At 36.8% G+C, this 20,492-nt stretch overlaps 1 protein-coding gene across 1 annotated transcript in view; it reads right to left on the bottom strand.

Annotated features, from left to right (window-relative positions):
* Positions 1 to 20,492, bottom strand: part of CPED1 (cadherin like and PC-esterase domain containing 1) — a 156,702-nt gene that overhangs the window by 19,469 nt on the left and 116,741 nt on the right. Inside the window, exons 17-18 of the mRNA XM_013956493.2 lie at positions 8,772 to 8,889; positions 1,773 to 1,909 (exon numbers count right to left, since the gene is read on the bottom strand). Of these exons, the coding sequence (XP_013811947.2) occupies positions 1,773 to 1,909; positions 8,772 to 8,889 (255 nt within the window). The remainder of the gene's footprint in view (positions 1 to 1,772; positions 1,910 to 8,771; positions 8,890 to 20,492) is intronic.

Here is a 20,492-nt window from a genome sequence, read left to right as displayed (position 1 = left end):
CTGTGTAAAGTAACCCTAAAATTTGCCTTAACTACAGACAAAATCAGGACCTTATTGTCCAAGCATGAGGACAATTCTTAATCATCTGATTTACGTATGAAGAAAGTCTCCGACCTCTTTAATTCTACTGCTGTGAGGGAGGTGATACAAGATCTATGCTTACTTATTTTGGCGAAAGAAGCATAAATGTTATTCTGAAATGATTCACAAAGTTAATACTACTGCAGTGTAACAACAGAAATAATATTGGGGAAATAAAAATGCAGAGATATAGGAGAAATTTACCAAAAGGGAAACATGCATTAGAAAATGATTTTCAAGGAATAAATCAGTTAAACGAACATCTGCGCTAAGACAAGAATAGTCTTCCAGCAGATTTCTACAGACCCATGAAGGTTATTAGATAAAGAAGAGAGACCTTTGCAAAAGAAGCGGAATGGGAAGCAAGTGCAATTAGTTTTACAAAGTTTTGTCTAATACTATGTTAATGTAGTTCAAGTAGGATCTGGTTCTCATCTAACAGTAGTATAGATCAGTGACTTCAAAGATTCAGAACATATAATGGAATTTGAATCAAGGAAACAATCTCACAAACTTTCATTTCATATCCTGGGTTGTAATGGACCCTTAACAAATGTTGTCCTATTTTTGTCACTGGTGAATATGAGTGGTCAGATTCAGGAGATGGAAAAGTGAGCATAATCCTCCCAGCACTACTCTGGCAATCCATAATGGTATATTTTTCCTCTTCTGTCTGTTTATTCTCTGATCAAAGGGTGCTTGCTTACTGAGGCAGCCTGATATCTACGTAAACTAAAAACCAAAGAAAAGCTAGCAAACTCATTTATATTTTTTAATGGGGTCAATCTAAAAGTGTTTGTTTTGTACATGAAGGGGAAACCCAGCTTCTCCCCCATAGTCAAACCTATACTTTTTTGAGACACATATGATAGGAGAAACCCAAAGCTCTGTAGTAATGGTGAAAACCATTGGTGGAAATGAAGTAAAATGGCAATGAAGGACTTTGTGCAGGATGAGAAATGACCAGAAAAGGAGGAGGAAATGTTAATTGAAAGACTATTATTTTTGTATTTTTCTGCATGGAAATTATCTCAGATTTTATCAAAATGTCACTATTAATTACTATTTTTTACCTAGACAATACACTGAAAAATCTTTATAACAATTAATTACTTACTTTCTGGATACCTGTATCCTTAGTAATGTACCTGAGCCTCAGGTAACTGATCTCTGTCAACTGTTTTACAGTCACACCATGCCTATAAAGGAGATCGTGTATTTCCAAGTAATCACCTTAGAAGCTTCACTATAAGAAAAGAATGTGCAAGAAGACTTGGTAAGATTAGCGTGCACAAGCAATGCCATGCATTAGGTATGCAGCCCAGGAAACCAAACTTGCATGTAAAGTATAAGACAAACTGTAACAACTAAAGCAAATCCATTTTTCATTCACAGTGCTTATACACTCGCTACGATTAAGCACAGTAGGTTTAATTAGTAACCATGTACACCTTAGGTCTGGAAACTCCACTGGTGGGACCTAAGGTCTATTCTAAATGGCAGTGTACAAGTATGAGGTTAAATTATTGATAACAGTTGGTTTTCATCCCTGTGGATTTCCATCCAAAAATTTTTTCGGTTATAAGTAAGGATTTTTTTAACACACCAATCATAAAATTGTTTTTAAGACTTAAGGACACTAAATACCCAGGTAAATACAAATGAATTCAAATGTAAAATCCATTACCTACCCTTCTGCCCTCCACACACTGCTGGAGCTCAGGCCTGGCTAGCACGGAGTACTGGCAGCCGTGCGGCTGCCACATGATTTCCCTCCAGTCGCAGGTCCTGTTGTCAGAGCAGCTGAGGCAAGGGACAATCCACTGCCCTGGAAAACAGCGAAGTGGTGTCAGCATCTCCTTTGTATTTCTAGGAATAGCCTTACTACCTTACTAGGGAGGAAGTGAGATATTGTCAAGTATTTTGTCCTTGGAGTTTTCCCTACTTTTAATTACCCTCCCCTCCCATTGAAGAGTCTGTTTCCTTCTTCTATGTTACTCCTTTTCCATTTAGCAAGCACGAGAGTTTTTGCTTTCTCTGAAGGGACTGGGAATGCTCAAATTTGGGGGTTGTGTATGGGTTCATTTCTTATTTCACTTTGCCTTTCTTGTAGCAGCTCATCCTTTCTAAACAGAAGCGATACAATAAAGGGAAAGGGCTGGGGTGAGGGAGGAAGAATGGGATACGAAAACATTTGCAGAAGTATCTAAACACAAGATTCATCTCATCTATCATCTAAAAGTTAGGCAGCTGATCAAAGTTAGAGAGCCCCTTGATAGTGAAATGAAGCAAGAGAGAGGATGAATTTCAGAAATTCTTATCTCTTTACATTGAGAAAATCCAGCCAACTGGCCTGGACTACATGAATACACTAAAGATGGTGAAAATTAGGTGAGATGAATAACCTGTGTAATTTATTAGAGCCCAATTCCTATTTTCAAAAATGATTTTGCAGTTTAGGAGCATAATGTGAGATTACCAAAAATCAGTGGGTTTAGGCATCTGTTGCGTAAGGTTGAAGGTAAACGGTTTAGTTGTTCTCTAAAGCTGTTTAACTCCAGAATCCTTCTGGAAGTCAGAGGAACTTAGCTTCTGAAGGAACACAGAAAACCCGGGAGTTGCGTTTGTATTTAGACCAACACCAGAAACACTTTTTCTATCCCATATAAGTGCATTGTGCTGACAAGAGCTCCCAGTGTCTATGTAGGTATGCCAGCAAAATCTGCTTTTGCCTGGGATTAAAGGAGTTACACAAGGAAAAGCACAGAGATCATCAGATTCTTGTATCAGTGCTATTATTATGCCTTGCTAGCACAGTTCAGTTTCTCATTGCACCGCAGCAAACAGAGCTCCACCAGCAAATGTCTGCAATGTAGATTTGGCCTTAGAGTGTGTGATTGTTCTTACTATCTGACAGCAACTCAGCTGTGTTTTGCTATGTTTGACAGCAAACAGCAGCCACAAGCAGAAAACAAGACTACTTTTTATCAGCATTTATCTGGCCAAGGGCTGAGTGGGAGGCTGAGTGAAGCAGCCCTCCAGAATCCCAGAGGCCTTGAAAGAGTCAGGTGCTACCTCAGGAGCAAGAAAATTTTCAGGGAGGTGACCTGCACTTGAACTGAGGAAAAGTCCTAAGCAAATATGTTTTAGTAAATAGCAGCATAAGTTGTCTTACCAGATAAAAAGTCCTTCTAAATAAAACCATCAGGAATTATTTGCACTGGAGCCCACTTGTGTATCTAAGGGCAGAATACAGCCTGTAGTGCTAACACCATGCAACTCTGACTGCTATTTAGCATGTTCTGTTCAGCGCAGAATATACTTGCTCCCCTACCTTCCCACCAGCTATATTTGATGTTGATCAGCTAAATGGGAGACTGGAACTAAATAAAAGTCTAGACACTCACTATATTGTGCTGTGGATCAGTCTGCATAACCTAACTTATATGATTCCCATAGGTGAAGATGTCTCCTGAAGGGATGCCATTAGGCAAGTGGCCTATTTCAGTACAGCATAAGGAGAGGAATGAAGGATGTTTCAGGGCCATGGAGCTAGGGAGAGAGTAGGGAGATGTAGGTTCCCAGCACTTCCTACCCAGAGGATTTTCAAAGACACATTACTTGTATCCCAGAAGAGTGTCCTAAACACTTAGCTGTTTGTCCTTAAGGACAACATTCCCTACTGCTCTCATCAGCTGAGGACTGCTTTAAGGTTTCAGAATTCATTGGGAAAGAAAAATAGCATGATTGTAATGTGGTAAGTTATTTGGAAGAAGCAAGATCTGAACTTTGGTCTGTGGGTGAGGTTTGACATAGACTTTTTATCTAGGGATTAAAGTGAATCTTTATCAAAGGTGTGAAGTGAATAACCAGGTTTGGAGCAGAGAACACTCTTCCAGTTAAATAGCCTGATCACTGAGACACTGAGGGCTGAATTAGGATAATTCCTCTTTCTGGCGGCCCTTTCCCCTCATATCATTGTGCTGGCTGTTGTGAATCCCTTTCTCATACAAGCCTTCCCCCTGGCTTGGAGGACTTCATGCAAGGCTATGGCATCCTGGACATTGCTGGGAGCCAGGGATGCTTTGACACTGAAAGTTTTCTATTGCTTTTTGTGAATTTGGCCCTTAGTTCCCTCTGAGCAACCTCCATGCCCCTTTTGCAGTATGTGGCTATGTGCAACATGTGGTAATTCCCAGCTTCACAGCAGCCTTACGAACACGTTGAAAACTGCACGTAAGAGGCACCATGTAAATACCTTTTATTGTTTTAAGCTGTCTGAGGAATAGAGTAGGGTCAGAATGGTTGGCTGGTTTGGGCTTTGGACTCAGAATATCGTTACTCTAGAGTTCTTCAAAAATGATCTGAAAGTTGTTTTGGGCAGTGGTTTATATTTAAAAATTATGTGAAAACAGGGCAGATTTTTTCCTGACATTGCAGGGTTTTTTTCAAAAAAAATACATAAAAGTTCTATTAATGGCTGCAACATCTGAGATCCCTCATCTTACGGAACTTTCTGAACTTTGCACACATTTATGAGCTGCTTGGTTTTTAGGTAGTAAACTGGAAAAGCAGAACTACATAAAATGAATATTGAGAAACTGAAACATCTGAACAATAAAAATGTAAACTCTGGCAACTGAAAGTGATAAGCCTTTTGAAAAGCTTCTTTCAGATAGTTTGTGTGATTTGTAATCAATAGCACTCTGGTCATATTAAGGAAGAACTATATCCATTCTTTGGCACGTGCTTAAGATTAGTGATAAATGCAAAAAAAAAGAGAGAACGATGTATGAAGACAAACCCATGTTTATAGGAAGCACTGACATTTGCTAACAGATAGTTTAAGTTGCTTTATATATGTTAAGTTTATGCATTTTAAAACTAATTATTATAATCTTTCCCCATTGTAACTTCACAATAGTCAGTGCCTTCCTAACCTTCATAAATAAGATTCTTTTTAAAGATAAAATGAATCCTATATGTAAAATAGGAAGATAATGGATAGTGACAAATTTCAAAAAAATCAATATTTTCTGGGAAATTAAACTTATTTTGTATTGCAATTATAAGTCTTTTTGGTAGCAGCACCCGATGTAGCTTTCAGCACAATTTCAATTAGCCTGCGTTTTGGTGCCTAAAAGAGTTAGTACTGATCCTAACAGGCAAGGCAGAGTTTACTTAGAATTCATTGAAGGACAGTAAGAAAGAGACTGGTGCTGTCAGTTTAAGTTTAACCCCAAATTAAAAATTGCTAAAAATAAAGTTTCATGAAAACTTAAACGTAATAGAAAGATTTCCACGGGAAGAGTGGAAGTAGACTGGATTTTTGGCTTATAAAAGAGGCTTAGTAGTTGCACACATCAACCATCTGCTTATTATATGAGATTAAACATTGCCAGTATTCCCATAAATTACTCTCCTAAAATGGTATAAAACAAATATGCTTTAAAAAATTCATTAGGATTATTCTTCTTGTATTTAAGTGAGCATATGACTGTTAGCCTAAAGATAAAAAAGTCTTAACCAAAAAAGGCTTTACTCTTATTTTGATGGCGTTTGTTTCTCCTGGGTAGTGCTCTCAGCCTCTTTTACTTTTACTCAAGCTTTCTAATTATCATAGACACAAATACACATATTTTACTCAAAAGATCAAAATCAAAGCTTTTACATAATGCCAAAGAATTATACATATACAAAGAAAAAAATCGAATTGACAATTCTAATCGGAATATTTAACCTAAACTGAAGCTCAAGATAGTTCTTTGATCTATGACTAGTTTATTTTTACATTTGGTGTCTGTTTGGCATCCTAAAACTTTTTAAAGATGTTTTCCTGGTGGCTGGGGTATAAAAATATTTTTTTCTTTTGCTTTTTTTACTTGTGAAAAAAAAGATTAAAATATTTTTAAAAAGACACAATTTTAATGCTAAGAATAAAATGTCCTTAGGCCTACAGAGACTTATGTTCAAACTCATGCTTACTCATTGTAACCAAAGGAGTCATTCATTTAGTTAAGCATCGGCTTATGTCTCTGCTGGGCCTAAATCCAGAGAGCTTTTCAATGCAAAGAGAGAGCTCATACAGAATTATGCTATACTGGATACAGTTGTAGAAAGTGTGGAAAACAGAATACAACCAAAACACACATGTCACAGCTGAGAAGCAAAACATTAGAACTGAAGCTGTGATCTCTTAAACAGCAGATTTTGTAATTACCTGTCTACCAAATATCCACGGACTTCAATAGCCTGATTCACTAGGAGGAATTTAGCACAACTTGGGGGTTATCCTTATATTTATCAACTGTCTCTCTCTCTTTCTGTAGAGTCAAACACACTGTTAGCACTTGCTAACTTCCTTATTATTAATAGCACTGCAATACTGAATAGATGGCTAATTTTTCTGTGATAGCCTAGTTCAAAACCCACTGAATCAAAGGTCTTTTTCTAAAGCAAAAAGGATTTTTGTCACTATAAAGGCTATCATCATTTTGGTCCATGGTCCCAACAAGATAGAAAGACAGAAACTGTTCCTGTTCAATATTCATGTTTTGTATTTATTGAAGAAAAAAAGAGAAATGGGTAAAACAGATTGGGTAAAATGCTGAGCTTCCCCCCCAAAATGTTGTCAGAGTGAATAGGACTGGAGGCAGTTAGCCCCTCCTTTGGTTAGATCCTGAATTACTGTTTCCACACTGTATCAAAGGGCTAGAAAAGAGGCATGAAATCCTGGTCATACTGAAGTGCAAGGCAGACTTCTAAGCTTTAGCATCAATTTCAGTGGAGCTAAGGTTTCATCTCTCTCTCTGCTGGCCTGCCTCAGTCTCTGCCTACATCTGCCTTAATACAACAAACTTTTGTCAGCATAGATAACAGTTACTGGAGGCAATCTTTTTAAGAGTTGTAGTTTTTAAGGGCAATGAGTTTAATTTATTGTACTACTTTGCCAATAAACCTTGGAGTGTTTTGCTATGATAGTACCTCGGTATCCTTTTACAGTTAAGCTGCTCCCTAGTTTAAGCACAACATATGACATCGCATTTTTGGATTCTCTTCTGGGACAAAACAGGAGATTGCTTGACTATTCTGAAAATTTAGCCAATTAAAAAAAAAGAGATGCTGTTGTGGATTTAGTTGGGAATTTGAAATTACTCCCATGAGTGTTGGGAAAATGCTCTCTGTCAGAATTGGAGTATCATTCAATTGTTACAAATTTGGAATGAATTTGCACAAAAAGTGATGCTTTCAACTTCCAGTATGAATTTTGAACTACATTAAAACTATACAGCCACTTGTCAATGCCAGCTACTGCAAATCTGAGGTCCAGGCTCATTAGACACTTCATGGCAATCTTCACTTTATTAAGAAGAAATGTTTCTTCCCCTCCTTTTAGACCTGTCTTTTGAGTCTCTGTCTCATGAATTTGTTTCTATTTTAAACATGGATGCTATTCACAAAAAGGCTGTGAAAATATTTTATGTTCAGCCTCACTTAACTAGATGCAGTATTTAAAAACACCATGTTATATAACAGCAGAAACAGACTATCTGCCCCAGATGACTCTTCTGCCAATTTAGTGTGGGCTTTCTCTTCAGGAGCTTTATGTCCTGATTTAGTAGCATGGGCTGGGTTGTGCTTCTCTGTGTCTCATAAATTGCTGCGTGATGAAAATGTGTTACCAGGTACAATAGTGTCTCCTTTGTGTGTTCCCTTCATTTAGCACTGAATAACAATAATATATGCCCCTCTATTTCATACAGAGTGATGCATTCAGGCAGTTCGCACACATTCCTTTTACTTTGTACTGATTATTCCAGGAGTTTGTGCAAATTTATTGCTGTGAGAAGCTGTTTCTATCTGTGGTAAGATAAAAAATACATTTCTGTTACTAGACTATAGAGGAATAATGGTTTGTTTTTCATTTGTCTAATAAAGAATGGAATAGCATTAATTATTGTCTAATCCAGCAACAAATTAAGCCATGCATAACATTGACTACCTGAGTAGTCCTGTGGATTACTCATATTTGTCAAAGGAAATCTGCATAAATTTTTATGCAGCTATGATCTAAAGATTAGCATGTATCTATCATTCTATTTTAATCTGTGTTCTTACAAACCAAAGAGATGTCTTGCTTATATTGGTTGTTGTGTAATTATTATTTTAACAGCAGTCATTTCAACCACAATGTTTGATTTGTCCATCCTGATATTTAAACTTCAAGGCATTGCTATACATAAAAACACATATTTTACTGTTTGCTTAATTTGAAATTGTTACTTGTTTGTGTGTTTCATACATAGAATAAGAAATATAAAAATACAAGTGGGTCAAAATGTTGTGTTCTTTTTCAAAAGCTATTTTTAAGTAGACAGTCCCTTTCCATTTATAAAAAAGTGTAGTTTTCCTTTAAAATCGTTTTGATGGAAATATTTCAATGCACTTTGAAGGCTACATGACAATAATACAAGCAGTGCTACATCACTGATTAGGACCTTGTTAAACTAAAAATTGTCACATTATTTAATTTGATTTAATAAATCTGTAACTGTTACAAGCAATTAGTTACATTTATTGTACATAGGTTAACGCATGTGCATTAAGTAGAGCAAAAAAAATTTTTGTAGTTTCATTTCATGGTAAGGTGCATGAGTTAATTTTCAGAGGGGGGAAGATTATGTACAAACCTTTTGTGTCTCCAGCTTCACAGGTCTTAAATACCGTCTGTGAAATTGCTGAGAGGTATTCATGAGACAGAGGCTGCAAGCCACAGGACTCCTCCGGACGAATTCGAGAACCACAGTCCTGAATTAAAATGAAATGAGTGAAAATGACAGCGCTGCACCCATGCCTTTGAAATCCTCTTCAAGGACACTTAAAGAGGAAAAAAGATATTTGGGGTTGGTTCTGCAGTTCATTTATCCTTTGTTCTTCAATATATTTTTAATAAGAAATTTAAAATCCTTTTTCCATTCAAACACATGGTGATTTATAATAAATTATCCAAACCCACAGTCAATGCAGAAGATATTACATTTGCCAAAGATTTAAGAAAATTTATTAAGGCAAATACATATAATATTCATGTAATGTCATGTTGTCTCTATTTATCATGTAATCTTTTCTTATTTACCCATAGTAATTTTGTATGTATATCTAGAGCTACATGGAACATATTTCTGTGATGAAATACACCAAATTAGCTTCAGGAGATACAGGTACATAAAGAAAGAAACATTCAGAAAAAGAGACAGAAAGAAAAAATTTCAAGGGAAAAATGTTTGAGCTAATAGAGGGATTAGGAAAACTTTATTTATAGAGTACTGAAGGAAAGGATCAAATATAACTATAATCCTGTGACTGGGTCTTCACATACGATGTATTCCATAGTAATCCTCAGACACTACCATCAGGGTAAGATAAAATAATGGTCATATTTATGTCAAAATATTCACCTTTTAATTAGCTTTTGTCATAGAAAAGGATTTGACTTTTTTTTCGTGTTCTAATTACAAAAGAGTTCACTAAGACCCACAATTAACATAAAATTTTATTTTATATATGGTTGTGCTTGGATACAGGAATACAGATTGGTTATTGAATCAACAGGGTTTATTAAAGAACTAGAGTCTGCTAATGGCATGGTACACACTGTAATTACATTTCATTAAGGAGCACAGTTTCCCACAACTTGATCATTTCTGCTATATTTTAAAGATACTAGAGGAAATGTAAAATGTAGAATGATTAATGCGAGGTGCCTAAAAATTGGCAGTAACAATCTGGCATGCCAATCAATATAAATTAACTTTCTAAAAATTTGCAAGTGAAAAGTCTTACTGGCTTTTAGAAAACTTGAATATTACTCTGTTTGGAGGGCATTTTGAAGGTCAGATTCTGTGAGGTACCACCAGCTCCCAATAATTTCAAAGGAAATGTTCATGTAATTAACGATTCCTGGCCATAATAAGACTTAGCACATGTGGGTTCTTACCTTTTAAGTAACAGGTTGTATCATCATCTTTGTGCCTTCAGCTATAATGTTCCGTCATTCACTGACATGATATAAATTACATCATAGCATTTCTGACTTGGGGGAATTCTTTAGATAACTTTAGACTTCTACATCATATATGGCTCAAAGAGATGCTCATTCTAGGTTTCCTGTATAGTTTCTGCAGAGAAATAGGCATTCCTTGGACACATTTTTGATCTGTTTTAGAGTCTGCTTTAGGACAAAATGAATCATATGCTGAAAGTGTCTTTCTCCATTGATTGTAAAAAGAGCCTAGAATGATTCAGAGGTATGTGTCTCCATTAGTTCAGACAAACCTCACCTCAAATCACTTCGTAAAAATCTTGTTCCATACACTATTGCCTGACCTGGTGCTAATGCCAGCCGTTACTTCAGAAGATAGGAGCTTTCTGGGATTAGTGCTAAAGAATAGCACTTAATATCTAAAATTTCATTTTTTCACCCTCACTTCCATGCCAAGCTCACCATAACACAATGGATTTTTTTCATCAAAATTGAAAAATTATTAAAGGCACTTAAAAATAGCAAAGAAGATCATTTTATGACAAAATAGGATGACAAAGGATGAAAATCTAACTATGGCAAACGTTATTTAATACATTTGTATTTCTAAATGCTGTATGAAAAAATGCAGATGTGGCCCTTTCTGCTTAAACTAAGTATTATTTATGGTCACTTTCAATAATTCAAAACTTGGGTTTTTTTTAAAAAAAATTGCATGCTTACTGCTTTTAATTGCTTCCAAATAAACTATACAAATGGAAATATACTTTTAGAGTTTTTTCATTTCAAGAAGGAGTATTCTTGAAGCTGAAAAGAAGAATAAAATATAATTTCTCCAAAAAGAAAAATTAATTTCATTGGTCTTACGTTCACTTAAGTATGCTGATTTCTATTCAATTCTTTTTATTTTCTTAAATGGTATTAAATTAATTAGGCAACTGTCATGCAATATCGTCCACTGTTTCTAGAAAATTATGCTACAACCAGGATGCTATGCTTAAATTGGAACAATGAGCAAATGACAATTAATTGTTAATATTGTCAACGTGAAATTTGACAGTCAATAGGATTTGTGCCACTGATATAGGGGGAGATATGAATCCATCCTGAAATTCAGTAAATACTGGTGTGTCTTGATTTTCTAACCAGAAACCAAGATGACATAATTTTCTCATACTTAATCTGATCTCATTTAATTCCATGGTAAAAAAAAAAGAGTAAAAAAATCCTCCCATTGACTTCAAAGAGTTTTGGTCATCTTTGTGCACAAAAACTCAGAGAAATGTCAGGTATCTGTGGACTCTTTTTTGTGATTGTCCTATTGCCTGCTTCATGTTCCATAAGTAGAGAAAGCTGATATGAAAAAATGAATGGCACAATTTCTTTTAGTGTTAAACTGTGATGTTGTCTTGGAGCCTCTGGGTCTGGACACGCTGTACAGCTATTTGACAGTATTACTTAAACTAACATTAACATCAGAAAGCTCCTACTTTGCAGTAAAACAATTTGCACGGGGCTTCACAAGAAAGCCCCAAATTCCTGAATAAGCTGCCATTGCTCTCAACAAAGTGTCATAAAATAACTTAACAGGGATTTTCTTGTTCATACCTCTGCATAGGCTATGTGTTTAAACAAACAAACAAAAAGTCTGTAATTCTGATTGCATTCCTTGGACAATATCATTAACAGCAGTTTCACCTGGCTAGTTTATTACTACTCACAATTGATTTTCAGTCCAAACTATGTCATCAATTCCCATTGACTTATATATGTTTCAAAGATGCAGGCCATGAATCTCAAAGGATGCTACTTGTGTTTAATACATAATTGCCATCTAAAATTATAGGGTCATGAGAGATTTTGAATACCTGAATGAGCCTTGTTTGTTTCATCTTTACTTTTGTGGGAGACCAATCTGTTATCATCATTGCTATATTTAATATAATGTACAAAAAGAATCTGTGGTAGCTGTAGATTAACTGCAGCTCCACCACCGTAAAGTACCTTAAGGGCTTTACTAACCACTTGCAGATTTGTTAAGTTTTCTTCAGGTGCTGCAGTGCCATGATATCTTTCTTGCCTTGCCCAAAGATGAAACAGCTTGGATCTTAAGTATGTTTGTAAATAATCACTCATAACAAAGATGAGAGCCAGACATGTAAACTTAAATGATAGTTCATCGTCTCTGTCTGTTCTCCCCGCAAACTTTCATTTTTAGAAGGCAGACATAAAAAGACCTTTGAAATGCCTGGACTAAAATCAAAAGAAAAATTCCTATGCATTATGTACTTTAGTGCACAGTTAGAATTGACTCTTTATAAGCCTGGTTTGTCATTTTACTAGTAAACTTTCTTTTATCTTTATAGAAGCTTCTTTGGACGCTAGCAAATAAACAGGAATAAAGCTTTCCTTGAAAGCTTTCAGTCAACACCAGTTGATACTTAGAGAGTGAACCTTTCTGGAGTCCATCTGCTGTGTGAAAAGAGAATTGTTTCTATTCAAAACACACTACAGTGTATTTGATTCTTCATAATGAGAATGAATTATATCCTTTATAAAGAGATCATACAGCTTTTTGAGTATGCTACTCTACAGCTTTCTCAAATTATTATTTTGGAGGTATCAATGCATGTTTTATTTCATTTACTTATAGACTAGGTGCCTGATTTAATAAGAATTTTGTTTAACTCAGCTTTCAACAGCCATTCAGTATCTCCTCTCAATTATAAATATACTTACTTTCACTCAGATGTGCATAAATATAAAAATATTCTACCAGTCTTAAACTCTTATAGATGTGCGTGCATTTGCATGCCTCTGTGTGTGTGAGAGAGAGGGAGAGAGAGAGAGAGAAATCAAAGCATTATAAAGATGATCTACGGTCATGCAGTTAATATCATGGCATGAATACCATAGTTAAATACTATTGTAGTTGCAACTGTGCCTCAGATTTAAAGAACTATTTGCATTTCAGGCTTAACTGTTTAACTGTTACTGGATCTTTACTTGCTGTTGTACCTTTTTACCACCTTGGCCCTAATGAAAGAATGATTACTCTCAAATCGCAGTAATTGCATAGAGATTAACCCCATAAGCTTCCTCCAAACTGGAAGAAGATAAAAAAGAAGGGAAGGGAAGGGAAGAGAAGGGAAGAAGTCCACGATTTTCCTGGGAAAACTCATACAAAATAGGGATAAATTGCCCTTCTGTATTCTTCTGAAGTGTCAGTGCTCCAGCAGAGTGGCAGTGAACCACATAAAAAAAAAGAAGTTACTTTTAACATCCACAGCTGTAAGCTGCCTTTTAAAATAGGAAAGCAGAATTTTCAGAACTTTTCTGAAATAACCCAGCTCTGTCCCTGCAAAGCTGTTTCTAAAACTATTGTTTTTAGTGGAAGTAGACCTATGTCAACTAAACAATAACAAATATATGACTAAACTCATGGGAATTCATTTTAGCCTTATATACTACCAACACATAGACAAAATCCTTCATGCTTTTAACATCCTAAACCCAAGCATGTCTGGGAACTAGAGGATGAGAAAAAATATTCATTCTGTAGTTCGTGGTACAGAGCTGGGGAGGTCTTTGCACCCGTCCCGCTCTGAACCTGCGATCCTTCGGTCAGTGCTGCCCATCGGTCAACGGGTCACAGAGCCGCTGGCTGACTCAAGAGCCAGCCCATTTCTCATGAGGCACCTCAGCCCTGCCTCGCTTTACAATGTTGCTGTGGCTGCTTTAGTTCATTTGACTCCGTTTACATTTTAGACATAACAGAACAAAGCTTCGTGTGAAATAAGTAATTTTGGAAGTTTTTCTGTAGGTCTTTGTACTAACTGCACTGTATTTGATCTGGTTTGATTTAAATTGACCCTGCTCTATCATGTAGTCCTTTCACCTCTCTTCTTAGTCCATCTTTTTCTACTATTTTACACATAACCAAAACTAGATTAAAAATGATTAAAAATGATGCTATGGAAGGAATTCTAATAAAATTAATCAAAGAATGAGCTCATAAAATAGTGAAATTGTATCTTATTGCTAGGGAATAAATTATGAGCAGATGGATTAGTTCCAATCTATCAACTTTATTAATATGGCAGTAACAAATGAAGGAACAGTTGGCATATGACGTCTATTCATCCGGCTCCCTCTGGCTGGCTGCATTATTCAGTGATAGATGAAACTTCAAAGTTTCAGAGGTTCGGGTTGGTTCAGATATACCCAAAATTAACTTGATTAAACTGAAGCTCCTGGGTGTGCAAAACAGGCCTAGAAATCTCTGGCAAAGAAACGGGCAGTCTCTTGAGAAATTTCAGTTTACTGCTGCTTTTGGCTGGAAAACAGTGACTATTATTATTCATCAAGCACTGTCTAAGACATAGATGAAGACATTGCTAACATCAAAAGATACACAAATCCATTAAACAGAGAGTATAGGATTAATGGGGTGAATTGATGGAGCAGCATGCCCCAGTCTTGCAGCTATATTTTGAAGGAAGGAAACTGCAACCACTGTTTTTTAAGGAATCTAATGTGTTCCATCTGTAAAAATGGAACAATACTTCCCCAAAGACCCCAAAGACATTGTCAGGAAAAACACATTAAAAGATGCTCAGTTCCATAGGGATCTGAGAGGAGCCATAAAAACACTTCAGAAAAAGAGGCTGGGAACTCACAGAGTTGGAACATGCCGTGCCCAGACGTGAGTAGAAGACTGGGAAGGATATGAAAAGCTGACATACTGGCCATATTGTCAAGGCATGGTCAAGACATCAGAGATATGGTTTGAAATGCAGACAAAGTGCAGCCATCACTCTAAATTGCTTTCAAGCTGTTATTAGTGCTATTCATACTGTTGTTGTTGTTATTTTGTCTCAATAACACAACTATACCACATATCGTGGGGGTTTTCTTTCTCAGTCACAAACTTTTGTCTAGAAAACCTATGGGAATAATGTCACATGTGCAGCGCTCTAATCAGTGATGAAAAAATGCTATAGCTACACAATGGTATCTTTAGTGTCTGCTAAAGAGCTTTTGAAAATCCAACTAGGTGCCTATCTACAAATGCAACTGTCTCAAAGCACTTACAGATTATACAGACAAATACATTTGATCTTGACACTAGAGCAGATGACAAGTGGCTTCCTCTGCACTGAGAATGCTAACCTCAGAGAAAGCTAAGAAAGCTATTTTATTTTGATGATTAAGCACTACTTATCAACAGAAAATATTGCAAGTTTCATATCATTATTTTAATATCTTTTCACATTGTGTGTGGAGAATATAAAAGAGTCCTTTCAATCTATGAAGGATTTTGATTCAATTCCATTTCATACTCTGTCTTATATTGTATACTTGATGTCAGTTAGACTCCATATCTGCCTTCCTGCTCCCAGAGAGTCAACTGTTCAAAGTTCTACATTTGTGAACATCAGAACAAAAATATTCACATGAGAGCTAGCAAAGCATAACTTCTAATCCAGTAGAAATTTATAAATTATGACTCTGAACAGCTCAGACATGCTGCAGAAGTAGTTGAAGTAAAACAGGTAAATTTGAAATCCATTTTTCTTAAGAATAAAACACTGTAAACATAAGTTTTGGACTATATTTCAAACTGTACCAAAAAAATACATTTTTTTCATTGTTTAAAGCTCAAATCTGCATGTTTTTTTCAACTATGTTTTGGTAGCAAACATGCTTTTCTAATGCAACTAATGATATTTTTTCTAAGCAAAAACAGTCGTGATTTCCAGCTTGTATGCTTTATAAACTAAAAAGACAAAGCAAAAAAAAGGAATGAAAAGAATTTAATGTTTCTTCCTCCCCCAAAATGAAGATAACACAGGAACAAGTAACAGCAGATAAAGAAAGGCATTTTGCTATTGTAGGGTTTGGTGGATTTTTATTCAAAAAAGTGAGACAGTAAAATTGACCAAGAGATTTTCAGAGCCGCATCAATTTTGGATTCCCACTTAGTCCCTCTCATTCCCCTCTCGTACTTCTAGTTCCCCTTCCATACCTGAAAATGGAGAATATCTTGAAAATACCATGCACTTTGACAGTGCAAGAAGTAAATATCTCATGTGATAGCCACAGGAATTATTATGTACTTATGTTTTTTTCTGAACAAAATGCCAAAGTGCCCCTGACTGTTTTGTCTGGTAAGTAAGTAAAAATGCATTGTATTAGTTTGGACATCCCACAAGCTTTTGGCTATTTTTAAGGAGCATTCTGTATATCCTCCTATGCTCGGGGTATATGGCATTCATAGTTAACATTGCAAAGGAATCTATACTGTACATCTTCATATGTGCAAGAGGCTCCTCGGCTCAAGACCTGTCCAGACTGAGATCCTTTTATCACCGCCATGATGAGCAATAGAAGAACTCAGATTAGACAGCTATCATTACATCCAGAATGTATGAAAAGATATGGGAGAGAGAATGAATTAAAAAATACTCATTCATTAATGCTCATTCTTGACATTTTGAAATTGAAATACTCTGCCACAGAATCTAATGCATTGAAAAACACATATCAGTTAAAGACTCAGTCCAGTGAGCTATATATCTGCTAAAGTTACTGTTAAAAGTGTTTTTCACAGTAATGAAGGTTTTTAGATTTGAACTCAGTGTTTCAGAGTGTACCACACCAAAAGTACTTCTTTCTTACTTCTATTCCTAAATCCTATGGACCTTTCAACCGCATCTGTTAACTTCAGTTACGGCTTGGGGCATACTGTGAATAAAAGACCAGGATCCATCCTGGAACGATGACCCAGAGGTTAATATTCAATGCAGAGAATTTAGGATATTTGGGACCAGTTCACAACTCTGCCTCTTATTTTCTTTATAAGCTTAGGCTGATGACTTGGAGCTCCCTCCAATAATACCCACATCTGAAATATATCTTCTCAAAACCCTCGTTCAGTTGCCAACAATCTCCTGAGTGCCTAAGTCTCTTCCACTGGGCATGGGCAAAACCACCCATATCCCCATGGCTATGTTACTGAGCCCTTTAGCCCTAACAGAATTCAAATATTGCTTTGTGTGCTGTGCTTGATCTGATAGGCATTCTCAGGACATGCCACCTGGTGTGTGCCTTGCACAAAGCATTAAGTGCTATTCCCCTTTTATAACACTGTAATAGGTAGAACAGTTCTATCTGATATAGGAGACAGAGTTTAAAGTCCTTCTTTTACTTGGTTTGCAGCAGAGATTTCAATTCAAGCTCCCCATGTCACTCTGGGTAGTTCTCTCTCTCAGCCTCTCCTGAGGGAGCCGTTTGGGTTTGCTTTGTACATATAATTAAATACTGACTTGTAAAGAACCTTGAACTTACTCCTCCCACAGGCTAGGTGTGTGTTAAGAATGCAGAGTGAAACTGGATGAAGGGAGCACCACCAGGCTCTGTGTTAATCGTTATGTGAGAAAAGACAGATTGAAGTAGGTACTTAACTCCCTGAGAGAGTACATTGCAATTCAAAGTGGAGGAAAGACTCTCATATACCCCAAGATTGGATGTGTAACTCCCAGAGAAGGGTACACTTAGGATACATTCCTTTCCATATCATTTTCTGCTGGGCAATACATCTGAATCCTCAGTTACTGTGCTGGCTCTTGTAGATCTTATTTTTACAAGCTTAACTCTTCTCTTTCAAATAGAATAAAGGGTTGCACCCAGACACATCTGCTTTTTCCAGTTGTATCAATTGTTCCAGTAAAAGATATTAAATCTTTCCCTGAAAGCTTTACCTCGCTAACACTCCCCATGCAATGCAAAGTAACCTAGTTACACTGCTTGTATATTATGTATTTCATTAGGCCTTGGGATGCTTAAATCTCTCTCTGTAATACTGATTTTTTTCAGCAAAATGTCCATATCTAGAAAGCTGGTGACTGCCTAACAGCATAAGAACTGAATTCTGCCAGCCCAGTTGAGTACTTATTTAGTTTCTTTCTTTTCTGCTCATTTTCAAAAAAAATGTGGAACTTATCTTTGAGATTTCCTTCCTTAGGCTTAATTTAGCTGAAATTGGCCCAGTGGGTTGAAAAGGCATTAGTGAGGGATGGATGGACTGGCAGAATGATTTCAAGAGCTTTGTTATCTTGGTAAAGCAGACAAAAACAAAGCAAAATAAATAAAACATATATTCACAAAAAGCCAAAAATATTTATTACTTTACTTATGTTATAATTTGGCTGCAGGGTGGATTAACAATTGTTAGTGTTTAAGGAATTAGTGCATATGCTGTTTTACATGGAAATTGTTCTCCATGGCACACTGGGTTTTGGAGTAATCATCAAAGCCTTGAATGGTATGGAGAATACTGAGGAAGCCACTAATACAAGTTCAAGAACACCAAGTGAAAGAGTTTTGAAACTGTTTTCCCAGACAATGCCAAAAACCCAGTTAGTTCCTGCATTTCATGTAAAGACTGAGTCTACATATGCGTTGAGGATTCATTCCAATGGAAAGCACACTTATCTCTGGTAGGCAACAGGAGGCATTTCCATTTGCGGATTTACAGCCTGCACTGACACACATGTTTGAACAGATCCTGCACACAACCGACTTGGTACAGTCATGCACTTTGATGCTGGCTGTCTTTATTGCTACTGCAGAGAATATATAGGACCAGCTCCTGAGAGCAGCTATGTTGAACACCCAAGTCATTCAGGCCAACTCTCAAGAGCAGAATACCCTCCTCTTTGAAAAGTAATACCCCTGGTGAGAAGACCTGTGGTTGCTTTCCAGTCAGAGTGGCACAAAAGATTTTAGGGATCAGCCTCTGAAAGGCTTCTCAGCCTCTCAGCTGTGTGGGGTTGGGTTGCCTGCTCAATACCCACACTGCACTGGAAAATATCAATCAGGTATAGATGACCAGAAGTACACAGGGGTGTGCAGTGGGGCCAGACCTGGGCCTGAGGCTCTTTTGTGAAGGACCTTAGTGGCTTCTTCTCCTCACCTGAATGGTGTCAAGGAGAAAAGGAACATTTAAAACAGATGTGTGCTGGTTGCAATACACCTATTCTGGGGCAAGGATGATCCCCAACACCTTACACTTTCCCAGCAGCTCACTGGGAGGTAGATGATAGTGGCTGGCAACCCCAGAAGCAACAGGCTGACAGTTCCATCCACATCTGGCTCCATTTTTAAAGTGGCTTTCGATAAGGTTGGAAAGACTGAAAGGAGGGATGCTATCTTCCAGGATGTCTGCAACAGCTGGAAATGTATGCCAAGCCTCTGGCTTGGAGCTTCTGAGCCAGTCCTTGATGCAGTAAGGGACATCCCAGTTTTTCCATAGCGTTTGCCCTAATCCTCACTATAGAGTGACTCTATGGGAAAGTTAATACATCCTATAGGCATCTCTTCAGCAAATAACATATCAGACTGCATATTAGCAGGAAGGTTATTAACAGTCATCTACACCATACTGTTGTGTTATGCTGAGTTATAGGTTGTCTGGACTATTTTTGGACCTAGCATTATTTTGCTTAGAAACTGTTCCTTCCAAAGTCCATCTCCGAGGCTTCCCTGACCTTCAGACTCCTCTTTCACTAAGACACCAGGCTGTTTGTTTCAGTGAGTCTAGAGACAGGCTGAAAGACCTTAGGAGGATATACTTTTAGAAAGAGAGCATTTACGTAAGTTATCCTAATTGTGACCAATAAATATTTTATTGAAAAATCTATTACTGATGCACAGTTTAGAGACCTGTTTCATACAAAGAGAAATGTGAAGGCTAAAACCAAAAATGAGTAAATGACACTAGAGGAAGTCTCTGTGCAAAAGGACAGAATACATGGACAGCGTGTGTTCCAGTAGGATAGGAAATCTCCATTCTACACTATCCATAACTCAAATTTGAGTTGTTTATATTCAGGAAGAGCTGTATGAGCCTACAGTACCAGAGAAGGGAAGAGTGAGATTTTCACTCTCTGTGTGTGAAAGACAGGAAGAGAATACAAAGCTTTAAGAAGTGATTACTTCTTTCTTCCTGTTCAGTTAAAAGCTTCAGTAAAAATGCAATACTAAAATATCAGGAAATCAGGAAATCTGAGAGTCAACATCATCCAAGATTAAAGTCTCTTGGAGAATGCATACAATAAAGTCTGTAACAAAACAGAAAAGATAAATGTATTTGAAGACAGTATCTGGTTATTATTTATACTTCCCTTTTACCACATTGTGGCTTACCATGAAAAGAATGAAGTAATGAAGGACTGATTTGCCTTTGCAAATCAATACATATTTCATTCAAAAGAACACTTGAGTTCAAATATTTTCCTTGCTGTCTAATAACTGTGTCCTGTACTAAATTTTACATATCCCCAGACACTCATTTAATATATGCAGC

This window comes from Apteryx mantelli, chromosome 1, assembly GCF_036417845.1.
Source record: "Apteryx mantelli isolate bAptMan1 chromosome 1, bAptMan1.hap1, whole genome shotgun sequence".
Lineage (NCBI taxonomy): Eukaryota > Metazoa > Chordata > Aves > Apterygiformes > Apterygidae > Apteryx > Apteryx mantelli.
Note: the sequence above shows the minus strand (reverse complement) of the source record. Positions and strands in the feature narration are given on the sequence as shown.